The sequence below is a fragment of the Gambusia affinis genome, linkage group LG01, assembly GCF_019740435.1.
Source record: "Gambusia affinis linkage group LG01, SWU_Gaff_1.0, whole genome shotgun sequence".
NCBI classification, from domain to species: domain Eukaryota; kingdom Metazoa; phylum Chordata; class Actinopteri; order Cyprinodontiformes; family Poeciliidae; genus Gambusia; species Gambusia affinis.
In genome coordinates this window covers 28192345-28209277 of record NC_057868.1, presented here as the reverse complement: position 1 = coordinate 28209277, position 16933 = coordinate 28192345, and the positions used below count along the sequence as shown (strand labels likewise).

The 16933-nt window shown below is 38.4% G+C and overlaps 2 protein-coding genes across 2 annotated transcripts in view; both read right to left on the bottom strand.

Annotated features, from left to right (window-relative positions):
- Positions 1-4186, bottom strand: part of plcg1 (phospholipase C, gamma 1) — a 36753-nt gene extending 32567 nt beyond the window's left edge. Inside the window, exons 1-2 of the mRNA XM_044111935.1 lie at positions 3894-4186; positions 1520-1804 (exon numbers count right to left, since the gene is read on the bottom strand). Of these exons, the coding sequence (XP_043967870.1) occupies positions 1520-1733 (214 nt within the window). The 5' untranslated portion in view covers positions 1734-1804; positions 3894-4186. The remainder of the gene's footprint in view (positions 1-1519; positions 1805-3893) is intronic.
- A 1245-nt stretch (positions 4187-5431) lies between these two features.
- On the bottom strand, positions 5432-16716 carry top1b (DNA topoisomerase Ib). The gene is made up of 21 exons (XM_044112062.1): positions 16553-16716; positions 16237-16261; positions 14601-14697; positions 14113-14239; positions 13141-13196; positions 12894-13001; positions 12696-12786; positions 12534-12619; positions 12311-12426; positions 12113-12234; positions 11910-12032; positions 11641-11828; positions 9939-10083; positions 9698-9841; positions 9435-9620; positions 9128-9196; positions 8904-9018; positions 8687-8814; positions 8483-8577; positions 8132-8281; positions 5432-6537 (listed from the first exon to the last, which is right to left on the bottom strand). The coding sequence occupies exons 1-21, from the start codon at positions 16583-16585 to the stop codon at positions 6435-6437; spliced, it is 2307 nt and encodes a 768-aa protein (XP_043967997.1). The 5' UTR covers positions 16586-16716; the 3' UTR covers positions 5432-6434.
- Positions 16717-16933: the final 217 nt, after the last annotated feature.

The following is a 16933-nucleotide window of genomic DNA, read 5'->3' as shown; positions in this document are numbered from 1 at the left end:
AATATTCCTGCATGAAGGAAAAACGCAGTTATCTGTGGGAGTATATGCATAAGAACATTTCTGGCAATTTTTTTTTTTAAAGAGAATGTTACTTTTATAAATTTTCTTTTTGCAGAATATTCCTAATATTGTTTGTCATGTTTGGTATTGATGAAATTATAACATTCATTTGCATAAAATAAGTAAATTTTTACCAAATTTTATAAACATAAAAAATACTAAGTTAAAGTATATGAAAAACATCTATAAAAACTTAATTTGTGATTTGTCATGAGTTAATAATGGACAATGTAAGTTAATTGTAATTAAGTACTTTAATTAATTGACAGCCCTAATAGTAAGGTATATTTGGTATTTCAACTATTAAAAATGGAGTTATAAGCATTTTTTAAGTAGAGGGTCTAAAGTATTCACAGGTGGTTGAGGGTCCCTAAAACCCACAAATACTTGGGATCCAATGGAACAGGCGCGTTCACTGGCTCATTATGCCCACTTTGTAATATTTTATACTGTATTGTATCTAAAAGTTTACACTTTCGATATAAATGCCGAATACCTGAAATTAATTTGGAATAAAACAGTGCTGCTCACTGCCCAACAGCTCGTAAATAGAAGGCTCCTGAATTATTTCGTCGTGTCCAAATAATCTTAATCAGCTGTTTGGAAATATTTCTAGTTGTGAAAAACACGAGACGGTCATCTTGTGGTAACAAAGGGAGAAACGTCTTCCACTGGCAAGCGATCCCTGAGCACCATACCCCTAAATACCAACAATCCCACTCTATGTCCACAATAGTGTGCACTCCTACAATATGCACAAAACCATAGAGAATCCCATCATCGCTTAAAAGAGGTCCAATTGTAAATCTGTCTTGAAAATACTTGCACCTCTTTCTTAAAATGTAGCAGTTTCACACCCACTGAACCACCAGCCAGCACCCTAAATAACATGGTGAAGCCGTTTGCACATATCGTTGCATGTGTATGCGCAAAGGATCTTATTCTGAGCTTCATCTGCTCCAGTTGCTGGCTGCAGACCAAGTGATGCGATTCATGACGACCGAGAAATTCCTGAAAATGATGTCATGCGTTGTGTCACTGTTTTTGTTTTGTTTTCTAGGGATGTGATTGGTTGCTTAAAAACATGTAGGAGAAAAATAAACAAAAGTAACTTAATCATGCCCTTTTCAAGAAAGCTCCAGCGGATTTCGTTGAGATAATGCCAAACCACATTAAGCACATACTGCTCAAGCACAATTTGTTGATAATGACAGCTGAATGCAAAAACAGGAAGAAATGCTGATCAGACCTGTCAACCCAGAAAATAATCTGATGCATTAAGAAAACTAATTAGGAGCCTTCAGGTACCGTTGCATTGTATTTTCAAATGAACATGGTTCATGCCTGCCTTCATGCACACAAACCAGTTCTGGCACAAATGGCATTCCATCCTAACATTGTTCAAAAAGGAAAATCACTAACATCTCAGTGTGTGAGCGTGTCTCTGCAAGCTACTCACTCTCTCCTTCAATTTTGTCAGTGCTTCGCGTCCAGATAATAGTCCGCGTCTCCAGTTTTACTTGAAAAGTCCGTCTCTCCGGCCTCTGGGACTTCTTGGAGTAAAACAGAGTCATCACTGTGCCCAGCTCCAGGTCCCGGTACAGGTTGTTCATCTCCGTGTCGTCCATCCACGGAACAGGTCCGTTGGACAAGAAGCCAGAGGTCCCAGCCATGTTCACTTCCCCCGTTTGTTATCCGTTTCCTCTCAGAACAATCTGCTCGGTCCAGGCTTAGACAGGGTTACCTACAGCAGGAGGAGAAGGGGGAGAGGACGCATGAAACAACAGTTCCCCAGAGTATTGCAATCCTGTATGTACGGTAAACTAGGGCAAAGACTTGGAAGTTAAAACCTGGAAAAAATAATACTGGGACCAGGGCTGCACAATATACTGGATCCCAATGAGCAACGCAGCTTCAATTTGTCCAACATTGTCATTATCTGTCCGGTCGAAATGTTCAATTAGCTACAATATTTCATCTGTTAAGCATTGGAGGAACTTAACCTGTTTATGTCTACATCTGATTTAGATCTTAGAGACTAAAATGCTAAGGCAAGATTACTCTGATATTGTGCAGCATTGTTTTAATGCATCTGTTGAACTTCGGCTACCATTTTTGCTCAACTAACTCTCTTATGCTACTGGTTGAACTCATCTCCTAAAAACAAACACAAAAAAAAAAAAGAAGAAAAGGTCTTTTTGATTACATTATGAGGTGCTAATTTTCAATGATAATGTAAAACAGACATGCCCAGGTTATTATATATCTATTTTCTCCTCATTCATTCATTCTTGGTGATTGCATTGCTTATTACTGTTGACGTTTCAGCATGGCAAAATCATACGTATCGTCTAAAAATATATAACATGATTAGCTTGCCCAATATCCAGCAGAAAAAAAAATTACTCACAATCTAATTTCAGGATTTTACTGTACTGGGTTTCATTGGAAACAAAATACAAGCTGAACAGTTTTTGTTCAAGTCACAATAATCACTGCTGCCGTTACTGGTGAAAATGTTATTTTCTACAGTGATAAATGTGATGTTTAGGTTGAATAAAAGAATTGTACAGTGCTTATAATTGTTCTAACTATAAAATATGGGCATTCATACAATGCCCTTTGCAGAGTCTTTTATTGAATTATCTAAAGAGTTTTCAATGCAAATCACCCATGAATGAAGTTTTAATTGTCTTCAATTTTAAACCTACACATGTTCTAGGGATCACTTAAATGTTCATTTAGTACACTTATTGAATAAGTCGTCTTCTTCGGCATGCAACTCCTGTAAAAATGCTTACATACGTACTTAAAATCAAAAATGCTCTCAAATGTTGAGCACCCAAAGCCTAAAAATAGACATCTTAAGATTAAGCAAAAAAAAAAAAACACCTCTATTTGCATTAAACAGACTTTTTAAAGAAAATCCTTCCAGACAGTGAATTAAAGCAATGTAAACATAATTTCTGCTTACTACTTTGACACATAGGCTAAAAAGAAAAAAAAGAAAACCTGAATTAAATTGTGATTTCTGGATCTTGATGGATATCTTGATGAATTACACATTTTTGACTTCTTATGCCTTTTTCCAGATTTCTCAGCACAAAGACCTTCAATAAGTCAGTACAGGGTATAGGCTACATCTGAATCACATCAGAATGTAGATTAGAAACAAAAAATATAGATTTATAAGGAAAAACATACATCTTAGTCATCATTTCATATATACTGCTGACTTTTTACACAACTTCACATACAGACAGGAGAATAATTCTTTAATAATTACTAGCAGTGCTGTAGACAAATGACAGCTCATTACCTCCACAAAAACTGTTTCCCCATTATTAGACATTTAAAACTAATAACACTACAAAACTTTTACATAAGCATTTTTTTTTGCAATTTAATCCGGAGGCTGTCGGGTTTATTTTAATCTAGAATGATGTAAAAGATAAATAAATAAATAAATAAATAAATAAATAAATAAATAAATAGAAAAACAGGCCCGTGCCCTGCAGAAAAACAAAGCCACCCTCTAAATACAGCAAGTTTAAGAAACGACAGTGTTAAAGCAGCAAAGGGGGACAGCAGTCTAACAAGGAGCTTTTCACTATTTTACCAGCGTGGAAATGGGGCCAGTGGCTGCTAGCATTTTGCCTGGGCCGACAGGAGAATATGGCTGGATTTTTCCGTCAAAAACAGGTAGCAGCACCTACCCTGCCTTTTTCTCATTGTTTATTACTCTTAACACCCTGGGAGAAATTAACAAGGGGGATTGGGGAGGGGGGTGGAACAACATGTAGCAGGAGCTGGAGAGCTCCGTAACTACCTACCGCAGCAATCTCGGCCCGACCGCACATCTCTAACGGCTGCTCCTCCTTTCTCCTCTAGCCCGACTCCCCTCGTCCTTCTTTCTCCTGCTCCTTTTCCACTCCGCGGACCCGGGTTTCCCGTGAATTAAATCATCACCAGGCCCTCTGAAGGCACCACGAAGCCGACGACAACAGCTACAATCCCAGCAATACCCCCCTCTCCCCTCCAGCCGTCCATAGAGAGAGGCAAGCAGCGGCGAGCCAAGACTACGTAAGTTTGTCTGTTCTCGGATCCAACCAGCGGAGGCCCTTCCCCCCTCTCAGTCCACTGGCAGCAGCATCATCCCAAGCAGAGTCAAAGAGCAAGCTTCCGCTGCAGATTTTCAAAATAAAATAAATAAATAAATAAATAAATATATATATAAATATATATATATATATATATATATATATATATATATATATATATATATATATATATATATATATATATATATATATATATATATATATATATATATATATATATATATAAAATGTCCGTCCGTTTGTTTTAACAAGCTGATGTTTCACCTTGAATGCAATTAACAAAATTGATCAGATATTAGCAATAAACTAATTGTGCAAGGACAATTGAAATAGGTAAACAAAACTGCAAAATGATCACAGGGATTAATATTCAAACCTAAATTCCATTTTCAATTACTTCTGTGACTATGGTTAAAACGATCTACTTTGGCAGTTAAACAAGTGTGGGTTGAGAGTACTTGCTCATGACTGATTGCATAGTTATTTAAACAAATTTTTAGTCAATTTTAGTTGCTGATAGGCCATTACAAAATTTTAAATTTCCTCCCAGATTTAGCTGTATGGTTGGACTCACAGTGATGCTGAAAAAATTAAGTCAGTCTTTATCTGATGTTGTCTTTGAATATGCTCCGTGTTAATTTTGTGTCAAACAATTCTTTGGACATTTTTATCTGAAATTTTCATTCAATGCAATAATAACTCATAGCAGATGTGAACCCTAAAAGAATGAACGCTGAAACTGAATCAAATAGTGCTTCAAATAGGCACGTGTGGAAACGGACGACATACTTTTTTATTTTTACAATCCTATTTTTTTAAAACAGTCTATCATAATTGGAGTGTATAGACTTCTGGCAACCATTGTAAGTTTGATTTTCTTAATTAATTACTGACTGAAACGGACTACGAATGCAAATCTTTTACTTTGAAAGTAATAACCTTACTTCCGGAAGCTCTTTTGAAGTTTCACTGTAAACTTCAGGTAACTTTTACTCAGCAGAAGCGCCTATTTCAGTCTCTTTCTCCTAAAACCTTTCTTTACGGTTACAGTAAGAACCGGCAACTGTTTATTGTTTTCATTCAGCTGTTCCACAGCATGTCATTGAAAACAAAAGACAGCAGAGATAAATTCATATGAAAGAAAGTGATATTAATATTGAGGATTATTTGCTTGAATCCATCTGATGAGCTCTAAACAGCTTGTTTTTAATTCCACATATGTAAAAGATTAGGATAGCAGACAAATAGAACAAGGTTGATGTTTTATTCTGAAAACTACAAAGCTCTAAACAACAAGCTTTCAAATCAGCGTGGGCTTGTGTGGTAAGTGATCAAATAACAAGAAATATTCATGACAAAAGCTATTCATTCACATTAGAAGATTTCTCAAAGACATTTCCTGCTCTATTATAGCATTACAAAAACAGCACACCTACAAGGATAGATGATGAGATTATTTTTGGCAAAAACCCAGACCCCTCCGTCAGAGGGAACAGCCTCTTTGAGCTCTGGCACACAAAAACATGATGCTTCAGACATTTTAAGTAACCAAAATCACCGTTAGGCCTTGTTCACTGTAAGACTGAGGAAACACACACTCACTAAAGATTTGCAATAGAGCAATAAGGGCTTTTTGTTGAGGATGCATACAGCACACGCTTCAAAACAAAACAAAACAATGACAATATGTACATCCCTGAAATAAACAGCATGGATAAAACTTGACATTCTGTGTGCTAATGTGTCTTAGCATAGTGCTAGAGTGTAGCTCCTCGCCGTCGCCGCTTTGTCCAGCTTAATTTAAACACCACCTAAACATTCGTCAAAACCATCAGAATCCCTTGTGTTAGTGACAAACATAATAATTTATTATTCTATCAGAATTATTATTCTATGGATCTGATGGCTTAGCATTTCAGAACACTTAATCTGACACAACTTAATACTTAACGTGATCATGGTTGCGGGAATACGGTCAAAGAGCTGCAGCTACATACACAATATCATAATGCTTCTAAGGAGAGATGCCGTATGGGGCAACATGGTGAAATCTTTCAAGAGTTGATTTTTGCCTGTACACAACCGGTCGATATTTACAGCATGATTACTAAACCTGTCTGTGATCACAGCTTAGGTGCCGTCCTGGCTTTGTCCCACAGCCATCGCACAGTGGAATCGTTTGACATCGGCGACATACCATCTGTACAATCAAAGGCTTGAGTAGAAATGTTCAAATAAAAATACTAAGTGCAGTTAAAATTCATAATCCTTTTCGGCCATGTCGATCGCCCAGGCAAACTTTTCCCTCTGGGTCTTGTTGTAGATCTTCTCGATTGGAATGCTCCACTTCTTGCACCTGGAGAGAAGGGAAGACGAACCAATTAGGGACAAAAATATGAGCAGCAGTTTATGCTTCTAATTCTAACTCTCCTTCATTGAAGTAAGACTGGACAAAAGTTATTGTATTTCCATGTGGCTGCTTTTTTTTTATAACAATTTGTGGAAATTTCTGGAGCTCTTTTAGCTGAATCAAAGATCTGATCTCTCTCTAAGAACTTTAAAACTTTTCGGTCAGTTTTGATGAAGAGGAAATAGTATTATCTAGTTAATGGTGCCGACGAAGGAATGGGATAAACAACATTTCTGCAAATCATATTCAAGAGCTTTAGGTGTATTCTTATTTCTTAGGAAATAATGGTTGCCTTTAAAGGCCTTTCGTGGCCTTTAGATGGTGTCTTCCACAGTTCAAAGTTCTTAAATTGTAAAAAAAGAAGAAAAAAAGAAAAGAAAAAGAGGTTGCCAAAAGCTGAGTTGGACCCATGTGCAGAAAGATGGCAGTATCATATTGAAGTTGACTTATTGAAAAGAGGAGAACATGTAACGGTACTAAAAATAAATATATGAGAATAAAATAGTGACAGGCAGGCAACTGGAATTAGAAGTGAGAGAAACTGGCAAGCTGGTAAATGTGGGGTTGCGGGGTGATTAGTGGACACAGGACCGGGTGAGTCTAATCAACTGCATAAATGGCACGTGTGAGGGAAATTGAATTATGGTAAATATGTATGAATGAATCCAAGAAGATTTAACTGATACAAAGCAAATAACCAGAACTAAAACAAAACACAAAAGAACTCCATGAAAACAGAGCTGGGTGTCAACAACACAACAGAACTCTATCAAAACCAAACTCAACCAGACCACGGCACATGTGTCATTTCCACTTTGTATTGGTCTATCAGAAAAGAACTTCATAATAAAATATTACTTGTGCAACTTTTGTATTTTAATTTTATTATTATTAAAACTATTGTTAAATTCCACAAATCCTCAACACAGTAATTTAGCAGGATGAAGTGAACTGGCAGGATCCTGTAGAAACACAGACTGTTCAACCAACTAACCTCTTCCCCCTTACTGTCACGGGTCCTACACTGTAAACCAGGTTTCCAGGCACCACCCCGTTATTGGGAGCCCCCCCATCCCTTACACTAAAGCAGGGAGCATTCCTTCGTCCATTGTGCCTGAGGACAAGTTTCTCCATAAATAGTTGTGGAGCATCGTTTAGGGAGGGCGGGCCACTCTTCACCCCTTTCTCTGAGGCATTCTGCCACAGACAGTTCCTCATGGACTTCCCGCATGGAGGAAGGAGAGCTGTTTGGGGACGCTCCCTAGCTTTCAGAAACAAACCCCATTGTTCCTGGCGCTCACACGCTTTTTCTTCCTCTTATTTTCATTCTGCAGCCGCTAGCTTTTTACCTCTGCTGCTTCTTTTCCTACAATGCAAGGCCATTTCCTGCCTTTTTGTCGCCGAGGTAGATGTGCGGCCCACACGGCCAGCCACACACAAACAAATGGCTGGCCTGTGCATCAGTCGGTTTTGTACCCTAACGTTCCGGCTTTTCAACCATACAATTCCCAGCGTCGGAAGAAAGAAACTGCATAAATACCAGGCAACAGAGATGCGTGGATCCAGGTAGTTGAGCTTGGAGGTGCCCAGAGCAATCTGCTTGTTCTCCTCTCTGTCCATGGCTTGCACCTGGAGTTTCATGAGTTGCTCCTCTATCCTCTGCACGGCTTTACGCTTCACCTCTACAGTCCTGAGAGTGAGAGAATACAAAAACAAGGACGTTAAAATAAGCCAGAGATTTTGATGAAGAAATAAAAACCCACATCATGTGCACATTCAGCAGTGGAGGTTAAAAATGTATTTTCTTTCTAACCCAAAATGGACAGAGAGTGTTCGGGAAGCGATAGATTAAACACTTTGCTGACAGCTAACAGCTCTCAGGTGTTCTTACTTTCTACTCTTTTCATCATGTGAGGCCTTGTGATCGGCCTTGGCGGCCTTCAGCTGCTTCCTGGCTGCAGATAGCTGCTTTTGTTTCTCATCAATCTGCATCACAAGCACACCGTGGATGAGGAAATTAGTATAGATGATGCATCTTTTTTTGCTTGTTTTTTTTTTTTGCTTCCTAAAAAAACTTTTACTAAGGCATGGTTACCTTGGTCTGAAGATTCTGCATGGACTTCTCAAATGTTTTGGGCGGAGCTCTCTGGTGGTTACACAGAATGGCTACAGCTCTGTTAGCTCGGTTGTATGACAGGATCTTAGCTGGGATACTGTCCTCAGCTGTGAACCCAACAACAACAGAAACGGATAAAGGAGAACGTTTCAAAGAAACACAGATGGTTGGAGTGAGTGGAAGTAAAGCTGCTCACGGCAGGTAAGTTCTTTGAGCTGCTGCTGCAGGGTGATTGAGGCATTGTAGGTACGGAAAACTTTGGCTGTCAGTCCATCCATCAGCTCCTGTAAGTGCTTGTTGAGGATGGAAGTCTATAGGAAATGCAGAAAAAAGACAGATAGCGTGTAGGTGAGGAAAAGTACCACAGACCTAAATGTACCCCGATCACATCCTGAAGGCAGATTTTGGTGCTTTTCTTACATTCAATCTGTCAAAGAGGTCGTCCTCTGGCTGCTTGTTCTCCAGAAACAACTGAAGGTTTTTAAAGACCTGAGGAGACATAAACAGAGGATCAATGTGGATGAGAAAAACTGTACAAGTTGCAACCCTGACTCTTTAATTGCATTCACTGTTGCACCATAGCATTTCTAATGAAAAGGGGAAAATGACATCTGAACATTAGACTGCCACACCAACATTCAAGCACAGCAGCAGTATCATGTTGAGGGTCTGTATTGCTCTACTGTGATTCTATGGTGTTGTTGTTTGTTGTCATTTTGCAGCTCACCCGCTTCTCCACCGGGATCTTATTGTAGTAGCGGATGGAATCTTTTCCCAAAAAGTCAAACTCCACCACATACTCCTGCTCGTCCAACTTGGGATACAGCTTGATGTGCTCCACCCTCAGCGAGCAGCAGCCGACCGTGTCTGCCGTCTCACCTTCCTCCTTCTCGTTCCCTGCCCTCAGAGCCAGCTACGCAGGGGGAAACGCAATGGCTAAGTTTATTGTTTCAACTTAGTTTAAGACAGCAATTACGGAGGTTTACTCACCTTGTCAATAAAATACAGTGCAACGGCCCTCTGCCGGATCCTCATCTCTTTTGACTTCCAGTCGTCTCTGTACTGAGTACGAATCCGATCCACGCACTTCTTTAAACGCCTGGCGGTCTCATACTTCTGCCAGTCCTTCTCCCCCTGCACAAACACACACACACAAATTTTCTTTAACTGAGGTAAAAATGTTTAAAAAAAGGCTAATGAATGCATGGAAGGTTTGAGAAAGAACAGGCACCTTGATTCTGGAGCTCGGGTTCAACATGATGTACTTGATGGAGCCCTGGATGTTCTCTGTCCAGGATACTAACCAGGTCACCTTGTTGTCATGGCGAACCTCCTTCCACTTTGTCCCTGGTGGAGGTTTGGGTTGCTTGGAGTCCCTGTGGGAACAAACAGCTGGTTTAATATGAATGAATGTTGGTGTATGGTGGACTAATTCCATCAAAACTACTATTTTCCAACCCATCAGTAACAACAAAGTCTCACCCGACACAGAAAGACTGAGGTGTTTTTCATAATAAACACTGTATTTAAGATATTGTAATGTAGAGATTATAACCCGCATGTGAGGATCAACACATCCTCTCTGGGTTATGAATCTGTTGGCTTTCTTTTACAGGAAGAATACCTTCGACACACTGCCAGTGGTGTATCTGAGTGTGTGCTCTCATACTGTTGCCACTAGAACAATAATATTCTTGGCACTGAATAATATTAATTCCCCCGTCTTTTTGATGGTAACTCAATGCTGCAAATTAATTATAAAAAGAAACACCAAGGCAAGGTTTCATGACAATAAATTTAACTAAAGTCTATAAAAAGCTGACACAACAAGACGGTAAGAAAGAGGGAAAGATAAAGAACGAAGAGTGTGAACACAGAGTTGAGGAAGATCAACAAATGTGAGTTATAATCCTAAGGAGAAACTCCTGCAAACTGACTCAATCTCCTCTGAACCTGTAAGATTCCCATGATGTGAGTTCACCTAACTGGATTCAGGTTGGTTTGACGGGGCCACCTTGTGGTGTACTGCAGAACTAGGTACTATTTTCACTGACCTCCTAGGCTTAAAAATAAATAAAATATGATTGACCTACAAACAAAATATAGACAAAAATCAAACAGATGACCGTGTCTTCATTTTAAACAATTAGAAAATGCCTTGTTTTTAATATTTATGTAGCATAGTCGAGAATAGACAAAAAAGTGGCTGACGCAAGTTTTTTTTCAAATTAATAAATGAAGACAACCCCTTATTCAATAATAAAAGTCCACTAATTTTTGAAATTTATTTTGTATAAAACATTGATATGCGCTCAGCCAAAAACCCAATCATTCATAGGGTAATACTGTCCCAGGAAGGTCTCTAAGGATTCACTTTTGCAAATAAGAACCAATGTTAAGGTCTACAATGATGGCTGCAGCAGCAATTAGGTAGTTTGGTTTTAGCCTCCCACAGAGTGGAGTTAATGAAGGAAAATATGGTCCTATTTTCATAAAAGCGCACTTTAGTTGAAGACAATCTTTTAAATGTCATTAAAAATAGAAACCTTACCTGAGCCTAAAAGTGAGCCTTGGTGGACTCCTTTTAAAATGTTAAGGTAATATAAATATGTGGTTAAAAAAGAAAAGCAAAATAGATGTCTAAATAAAGATAATGTCTAAAGATTACTGAAAAAAAAGAAGCTTCAACAGGCTAACAACGCCTGTCTTTTAATGTCTTTTTTGACACATGTAAGTGCCTCTTCCTTTTCTTTGGCTCCCCAGGTAGAGCTCTCTGGTTTCAGCAACATTAGGATCAAAGAAACTGTTGCTGAACCAGGACACAAGAGTCATAACATACTGGCAGGAGGAGGGCCATATCCTCAGGATATGCATTGACTGAATTTGCATTGTTATTTCTACATATATATGTAAAAAGTCATTTGAATCCTTACTTGCTACAGTTGATGATGATGTCTTCGGGTCTAATGCGTCGTTTCAGCATCCCCATCTTTGGATGGTCGCCTCGTCCTCGGAACAAACCCGGCGGCTCGATGCGAAAGTTTCCAATCCTTTCCTTGTGGTTGTCCATGATGCAAAAACCATACTCCTGAAGGATCCGCTCATTTTCCTCTTTGATTTTCTGAAAAACAGTTTTGAAAACACATTAACTCGTTCCACCGTGTTCTAAAGACTGATAGCATCCACATAGATGAGCACCAACCTGTTTCTCCTCCTTGGACATCTGTTTGCGAGCCTCTGATTGGGCTTTGAAGTACTCACTCATTTCTCTGAAGTCACACTTGTTCAGGTCTGTGATTATCGACTTCTCTTCTGATGTCATTTCCTAAAACACAAGGAAAATCAATGAAGTATTGTCTGCTTCTTTTTCTGAACTCATACATATTGCATGGGGATTCTCCCCACCTTCCTCCAGTCTTTATAGAAGTTCTTCCTAAAGATGTCTTTAGTGGTGTACTCGTGATCTAACATCTTGGCAAAGAAGGTGGCCACTTCCTCAGCGGGAGCACTAAGCTTCATTGGCTTACCTAAAAAAAAAAACATTACAATCTTGAACAATTAATTCTCTGTGACCTGCAGCCTGATTTTCAAGGTGATACTCACCATCATAGTAGAATTTGACTTTGTTGGGCAAAGGCTCATAAGGTGGAGCGAAGACCGGACCCTTGTGTTCAAGAAAGCGCCATTTAGAGCCGTCGGTGTACCTCTCCTCCTCCCACCTAAAAACACAATCAGGGAAGAAAAAGATCAGCCACCCAGTAGTCTAGTGGTACTTTGATTGCCATTTTCTGAGGAAAAGAACAATTTGAGCTGAACTTTATCTTACCATTTCCATTTCTCCTCTTCCTCTTTTTTGCCTTTCTTTCCCTCTGTTGCTTTCTTGTCTTTCGTCTTCTTTTTGTGCTTGGTATCCTAAAAGACGCAATTTACATGATTTAATATGAGGTTTTGTCAATGCAACTCAACAAGGCACGTTAAATTGGCATACCTCCTCCTCCTCGTCATCTTCATACTCATGTTTCCTCTTCTTGGCCTTCTTATCGTGTTCTACCTTGACTTTCTTAGGCTTGTATTCAAACCTGTAAACAACTCCTGCTTTAATAAAGGTTTGATTACAAAATAGCATAAAATACATTTTTAATTGCTGCTAATTGCAGAAATTTCAATATATTTGAATGATACATACTCCTCATCATCATCCTTCTCACGTTTGATGGCCTTATTGTGTTTGGGAGACGGATAGAAGCCATTGTCATCTTCCGGCTCGCTTTTAATGGCAGCGGGACTTCTGTCTCTGAATCGCACATTAAATATAATTTACGTCAAGCAAACAAACACATACATTTAGTGATACGATGGTAGGCTAAACTTCTGTCTAATTGTACTTGATCATTTATATATTACATATATAATAATAAAGCAATACTGCGAACCTCACATATCCATTTTCCTTCTCCTTTTTAGGTTTGTCAGGATGGGATGGTAAACTCTGTAATAAAAAATAAAAACTCCTTTAGTCAAAGTTAAACAGCTGGTCATAATTTGATCAGCTTGAGTAAATTATGTCAAGCTGTTGCGTTTTCTAATCTCTGGAAAATACAAGGAATTCTAAAATAGGGCTGCACACTGTGGCAGCTTGTTGAAGTAGCTAACTAGTAAATAAAGCACTCCTTTACTCTGGTATTTCTGCAATAAGTATAACAGTAACAGAAGGGTTAAAAAAAACTGTATCTTTTGGAGAGATAAAGACATATTATGGAGCAGGAGCAAAGTGGAGGGAGAGAAAGAGGAAGTTTAAACATTCTTTGTCCTAAGTCTTAAAAGGGAAATAAGATGGATGAGCTGCTGAGGACCCAACCAGAGCATGGTGAAACATTACATGTTTCACTAAGACGTGGCTGAAGGGTCATATCCCTGACTCCAAACTATACTCCTCCCCAGATGATATGAGATGGGACAGAGACAATGTAATCCACAAAATTCTGCAGTGAAATATTGTGCCTACAGACTCGATGTTGAGATGTTACCTCTAAGATTTGGGGATGTTCACCAGTGATAGCTGAAAACCTAATTTCTCTTTTGAATTAATAAATTATTTTTAAATGAAGCTGAAATAATTAAGTACGCATTTGTTTTAAGAACAAAATGAAATCATTACGTAAAACTAAAACAATAGTCTGAAAACACTTTTCAAGCCAATTATTAAAGTAGAAAAGCAAGAAAGAAAACATAGATGGTTCAATAAATAATGGATAGAATAACAAACAGGTGGTTGAATGCAGCCCTGCTCTATTTTTGCTTTACCATACTTGTCCAGACCTCTAAAATGCTTAGATCATAAGCACCGAGTAAGCACAAAAGTCTTCCAGCTCACCGTGACAGACACTAAGAAGGAATCAACAAACCTTATCCTCTTTCCTCTTCTCTTTGTCCTTGTCTTTGTGTTTTTCTCTGTGCCTGTCTGTGCTGCCGTCACTGTGCCTCAGCTTCTCTTTGTCTTTGTGTTTTTTCTCAGAGTACTCCTTATGTTCGCTGAAAACCGCAGAGGTCACAGAGTAGTTCCAATCCAAGAGGTCAGACAGAGCATGTCAGTGACATAAACGTCTTTAACACCAACTTAAATTCATCATCTTTGCTGTTATACCTCAGGCCACCACTATTTCTCCAAGAACAAATCACAACACATGTTCTGCAGGTGTCATTAATGTGGCTGGCTTACGTCCACTTTACTGATTTAATATTTCAGAGTTTTCTTAACAGTAATCCCAGTAATATTTGTGAGCATAGTCCTTACATAACATTTTAAAGCAAGCTATACAGAAATAATCAGGAGGCAAATGAAAAATAGATTCATGTTCTGTTCTTAACTTAATAGAGAGAAAAAAATGTGTACCTGTTGCTGTGCTTTATTTTCTCTCTTTCCTTGTCTTTCTTGTGATCTTTGTGTTTGTGCTCCTTTTCTTTGTGCTTGTCTTTATGTTTGTGAGAGTCTGCGACACAATGAAAAGATCCAACTGGAGTCACTCATAAAATGACAACTTTAAGTTACTTAGGTGAAAAAAAAAAAAAACTTTAAGGATAATCTCAAGAAGTATAAACACTTCACAGGGCGCCATAATTCACATAGAGCCTGGATATTTATTTATATGTCTGACACGGATGTGCAAAGCAAGTTAAAATAAACTCTTCTTTTACTAAAGAAGCGTAATCTCACACAAGATTTTTGTTGTAAAAGTCATTTTAATAGATCATATTTGATTAGCGGCGGAGGTTAAAATCCAGTAGTAAACGTTAACTGTTATCAACAAAGTTCTCTGTGCAACATTTAGTTGCATTCCTAACAATTCCTATGTAACTTTTGTTTGTAATTTATACTTTGAAGTTAAGGAGGATGTCAAAGAGTCTTTATTAATAATCATGTACATTAATAAACAAAGAAAAAAAAGTAATGTCTTTTTTTTGAAATATGAAGAGTGTGGTCTGCATTTGTATTCAGTCTCTTTTACTGTAATAACCTTAAATAAATGCAACCATTGCTTCAGATATCACATAATTTGACAAATATAAATTATCATCTCAGTTTCCACTTTACATTGTTGTAAAGTTTGTACAATTGCAAATAAAAATTATTATTAATACTGTTAATAATGTGATAAAATGTGACGTCTTAAAGATATAAACACTTTTAGTCACTAAGAAAAAGCACCACTAAGAAATAAGTACCGCTTGAGCACCAGCAAGTACTTTTTGTTGAATTTGAAAACCCCCCCAAATAAACTATTACTGACATATAAAGGTTTTTATGCAAAGGGAAGAATCTTCATGTATTTTGACATCAAATAATTCCAGTTGGGAGTTAAATATGTTCCCACTTTTTTCTCTAAGATCAGTACAAACGTAACCTAACAGAGAGATAAGATACTCTCAACTTTTAAAGTGTCACATAAGGGGTTTATAATTAGATTAAAATAGCATATGCTTTGAGTAATTGTGTACAAATTCCTCTAGTTTGGATCAAAGTTTCTGAACCTATATATATATATTCTGTTGGCGGTGCAGATAAACGGCTCTCTGACAGGGATGGAGGCAGAGAGCAGCCGGTGCTGAGATGCGATAAGCGCCCCGCTCTCGCCTCCATATCACGGCGGACAGCTGGCTCGCTCAGCGGCGCCCTGGATGCTTCACACAGAAAAGAAAATGGCGCAGAGACTAAGTCCTCAACCCCAATTCCATCACTTTCGGCTCCAAAATTCATCACAATTGCATCCATATATCGTCACACCAAGGCATGCAAAATTTACCAGAGATCAGCCTCTTTCAGAATATTCTTTTAGTTTTGAAATCCGAGGGTGGTAAATGCACATTTTAGACCCTCTTTTTGAACAATAGCCGCAAGAGAGTGGAGGAGAAGGGACTTAGTCTCTGGGACGCCATTTCTGTCCTTTAAAAACTAACAGTAGACAGGTACCAGCGGCTACGGTTAGAAACTAGTCAGGATGAATAAAGAAAATCGTCAGAAAAGGACCTACCACTTCCTTTAAATCCAGAGTTGACCTGAAAATTGTGGAGAAAATATTTTTATTATTTCAATTTTAAAAACGCCGGTAAGTTCAAGTTACAACTGCAACCTAGAAATACATTCCTGTTATCAAAATACAAAACAAAAAGAGCACAAACAACCTGGACATCTGGAGGGCTCTCTCTGCGAATAGTTGCTTCAGTTTTCAGAGTTAATTGACATTTATTTCATAACGTGACGGTTATTACTCATATTATGTCAGTTGTGGTCGGAAATCTTGATTTAAAACTACCGAGAAAAAACCTCGATTATGAAGCGAGAGCTACCTGAGAATCTCCGCGTCCATGATCCCCACTCATGGTCAAGTTGTTTTTGTTTGGAGAGCAGATAAAGTTATTACTGAGAGGACGACAGTTCAGGATGCGAGGTTCAGGGAACCCTCACTGACAGCCTGGAATGGAGTCCCAATGTTTGTCAACTGCGCATGCTCACTCTATCAGAGAACTCTCTCCTTCTATAAACATCTATGAAGGCTGGCATTTATTACTACTGTACACCAATCATTTAAGTTATAAACACGTCGGCGTCAGTCTTGGCATTATTGAAATTCCCCCAAAACTCTTCATCAGGTTTGCCCTCATCTACTCCTGTGGCATCCAAAACTGGAACCCCACTATGGATGTGAAGACATTCACAAATTAGCGTCA

What these genes read in the sequence shown, in the direction of transcription:
- top1b (XM_044112062.1), bottom strand. Translation starts at nt 16,585, where the DNA reads ATGAGTGGGGATCATGGACGCGGAGATTCTCAG. An exon ending in AAAATAAAGCACAGCAACAG is followed by an intron (nt 14,240 to 14,600) that starts GTACACATTTTT and finishes TGCGGTTTTCAG; the next exon opens with CGAACATAAGGAGTACTCTG. An exon ending in TCTATAAAGACTGGAGGAAG is followed by an intron (nt 12,033 to 12,112) that starts GTGGGGAGAATC and finishes CTTGTGTTTTAG; the next exon opens with GAAATGACATCAGAAGAGAA.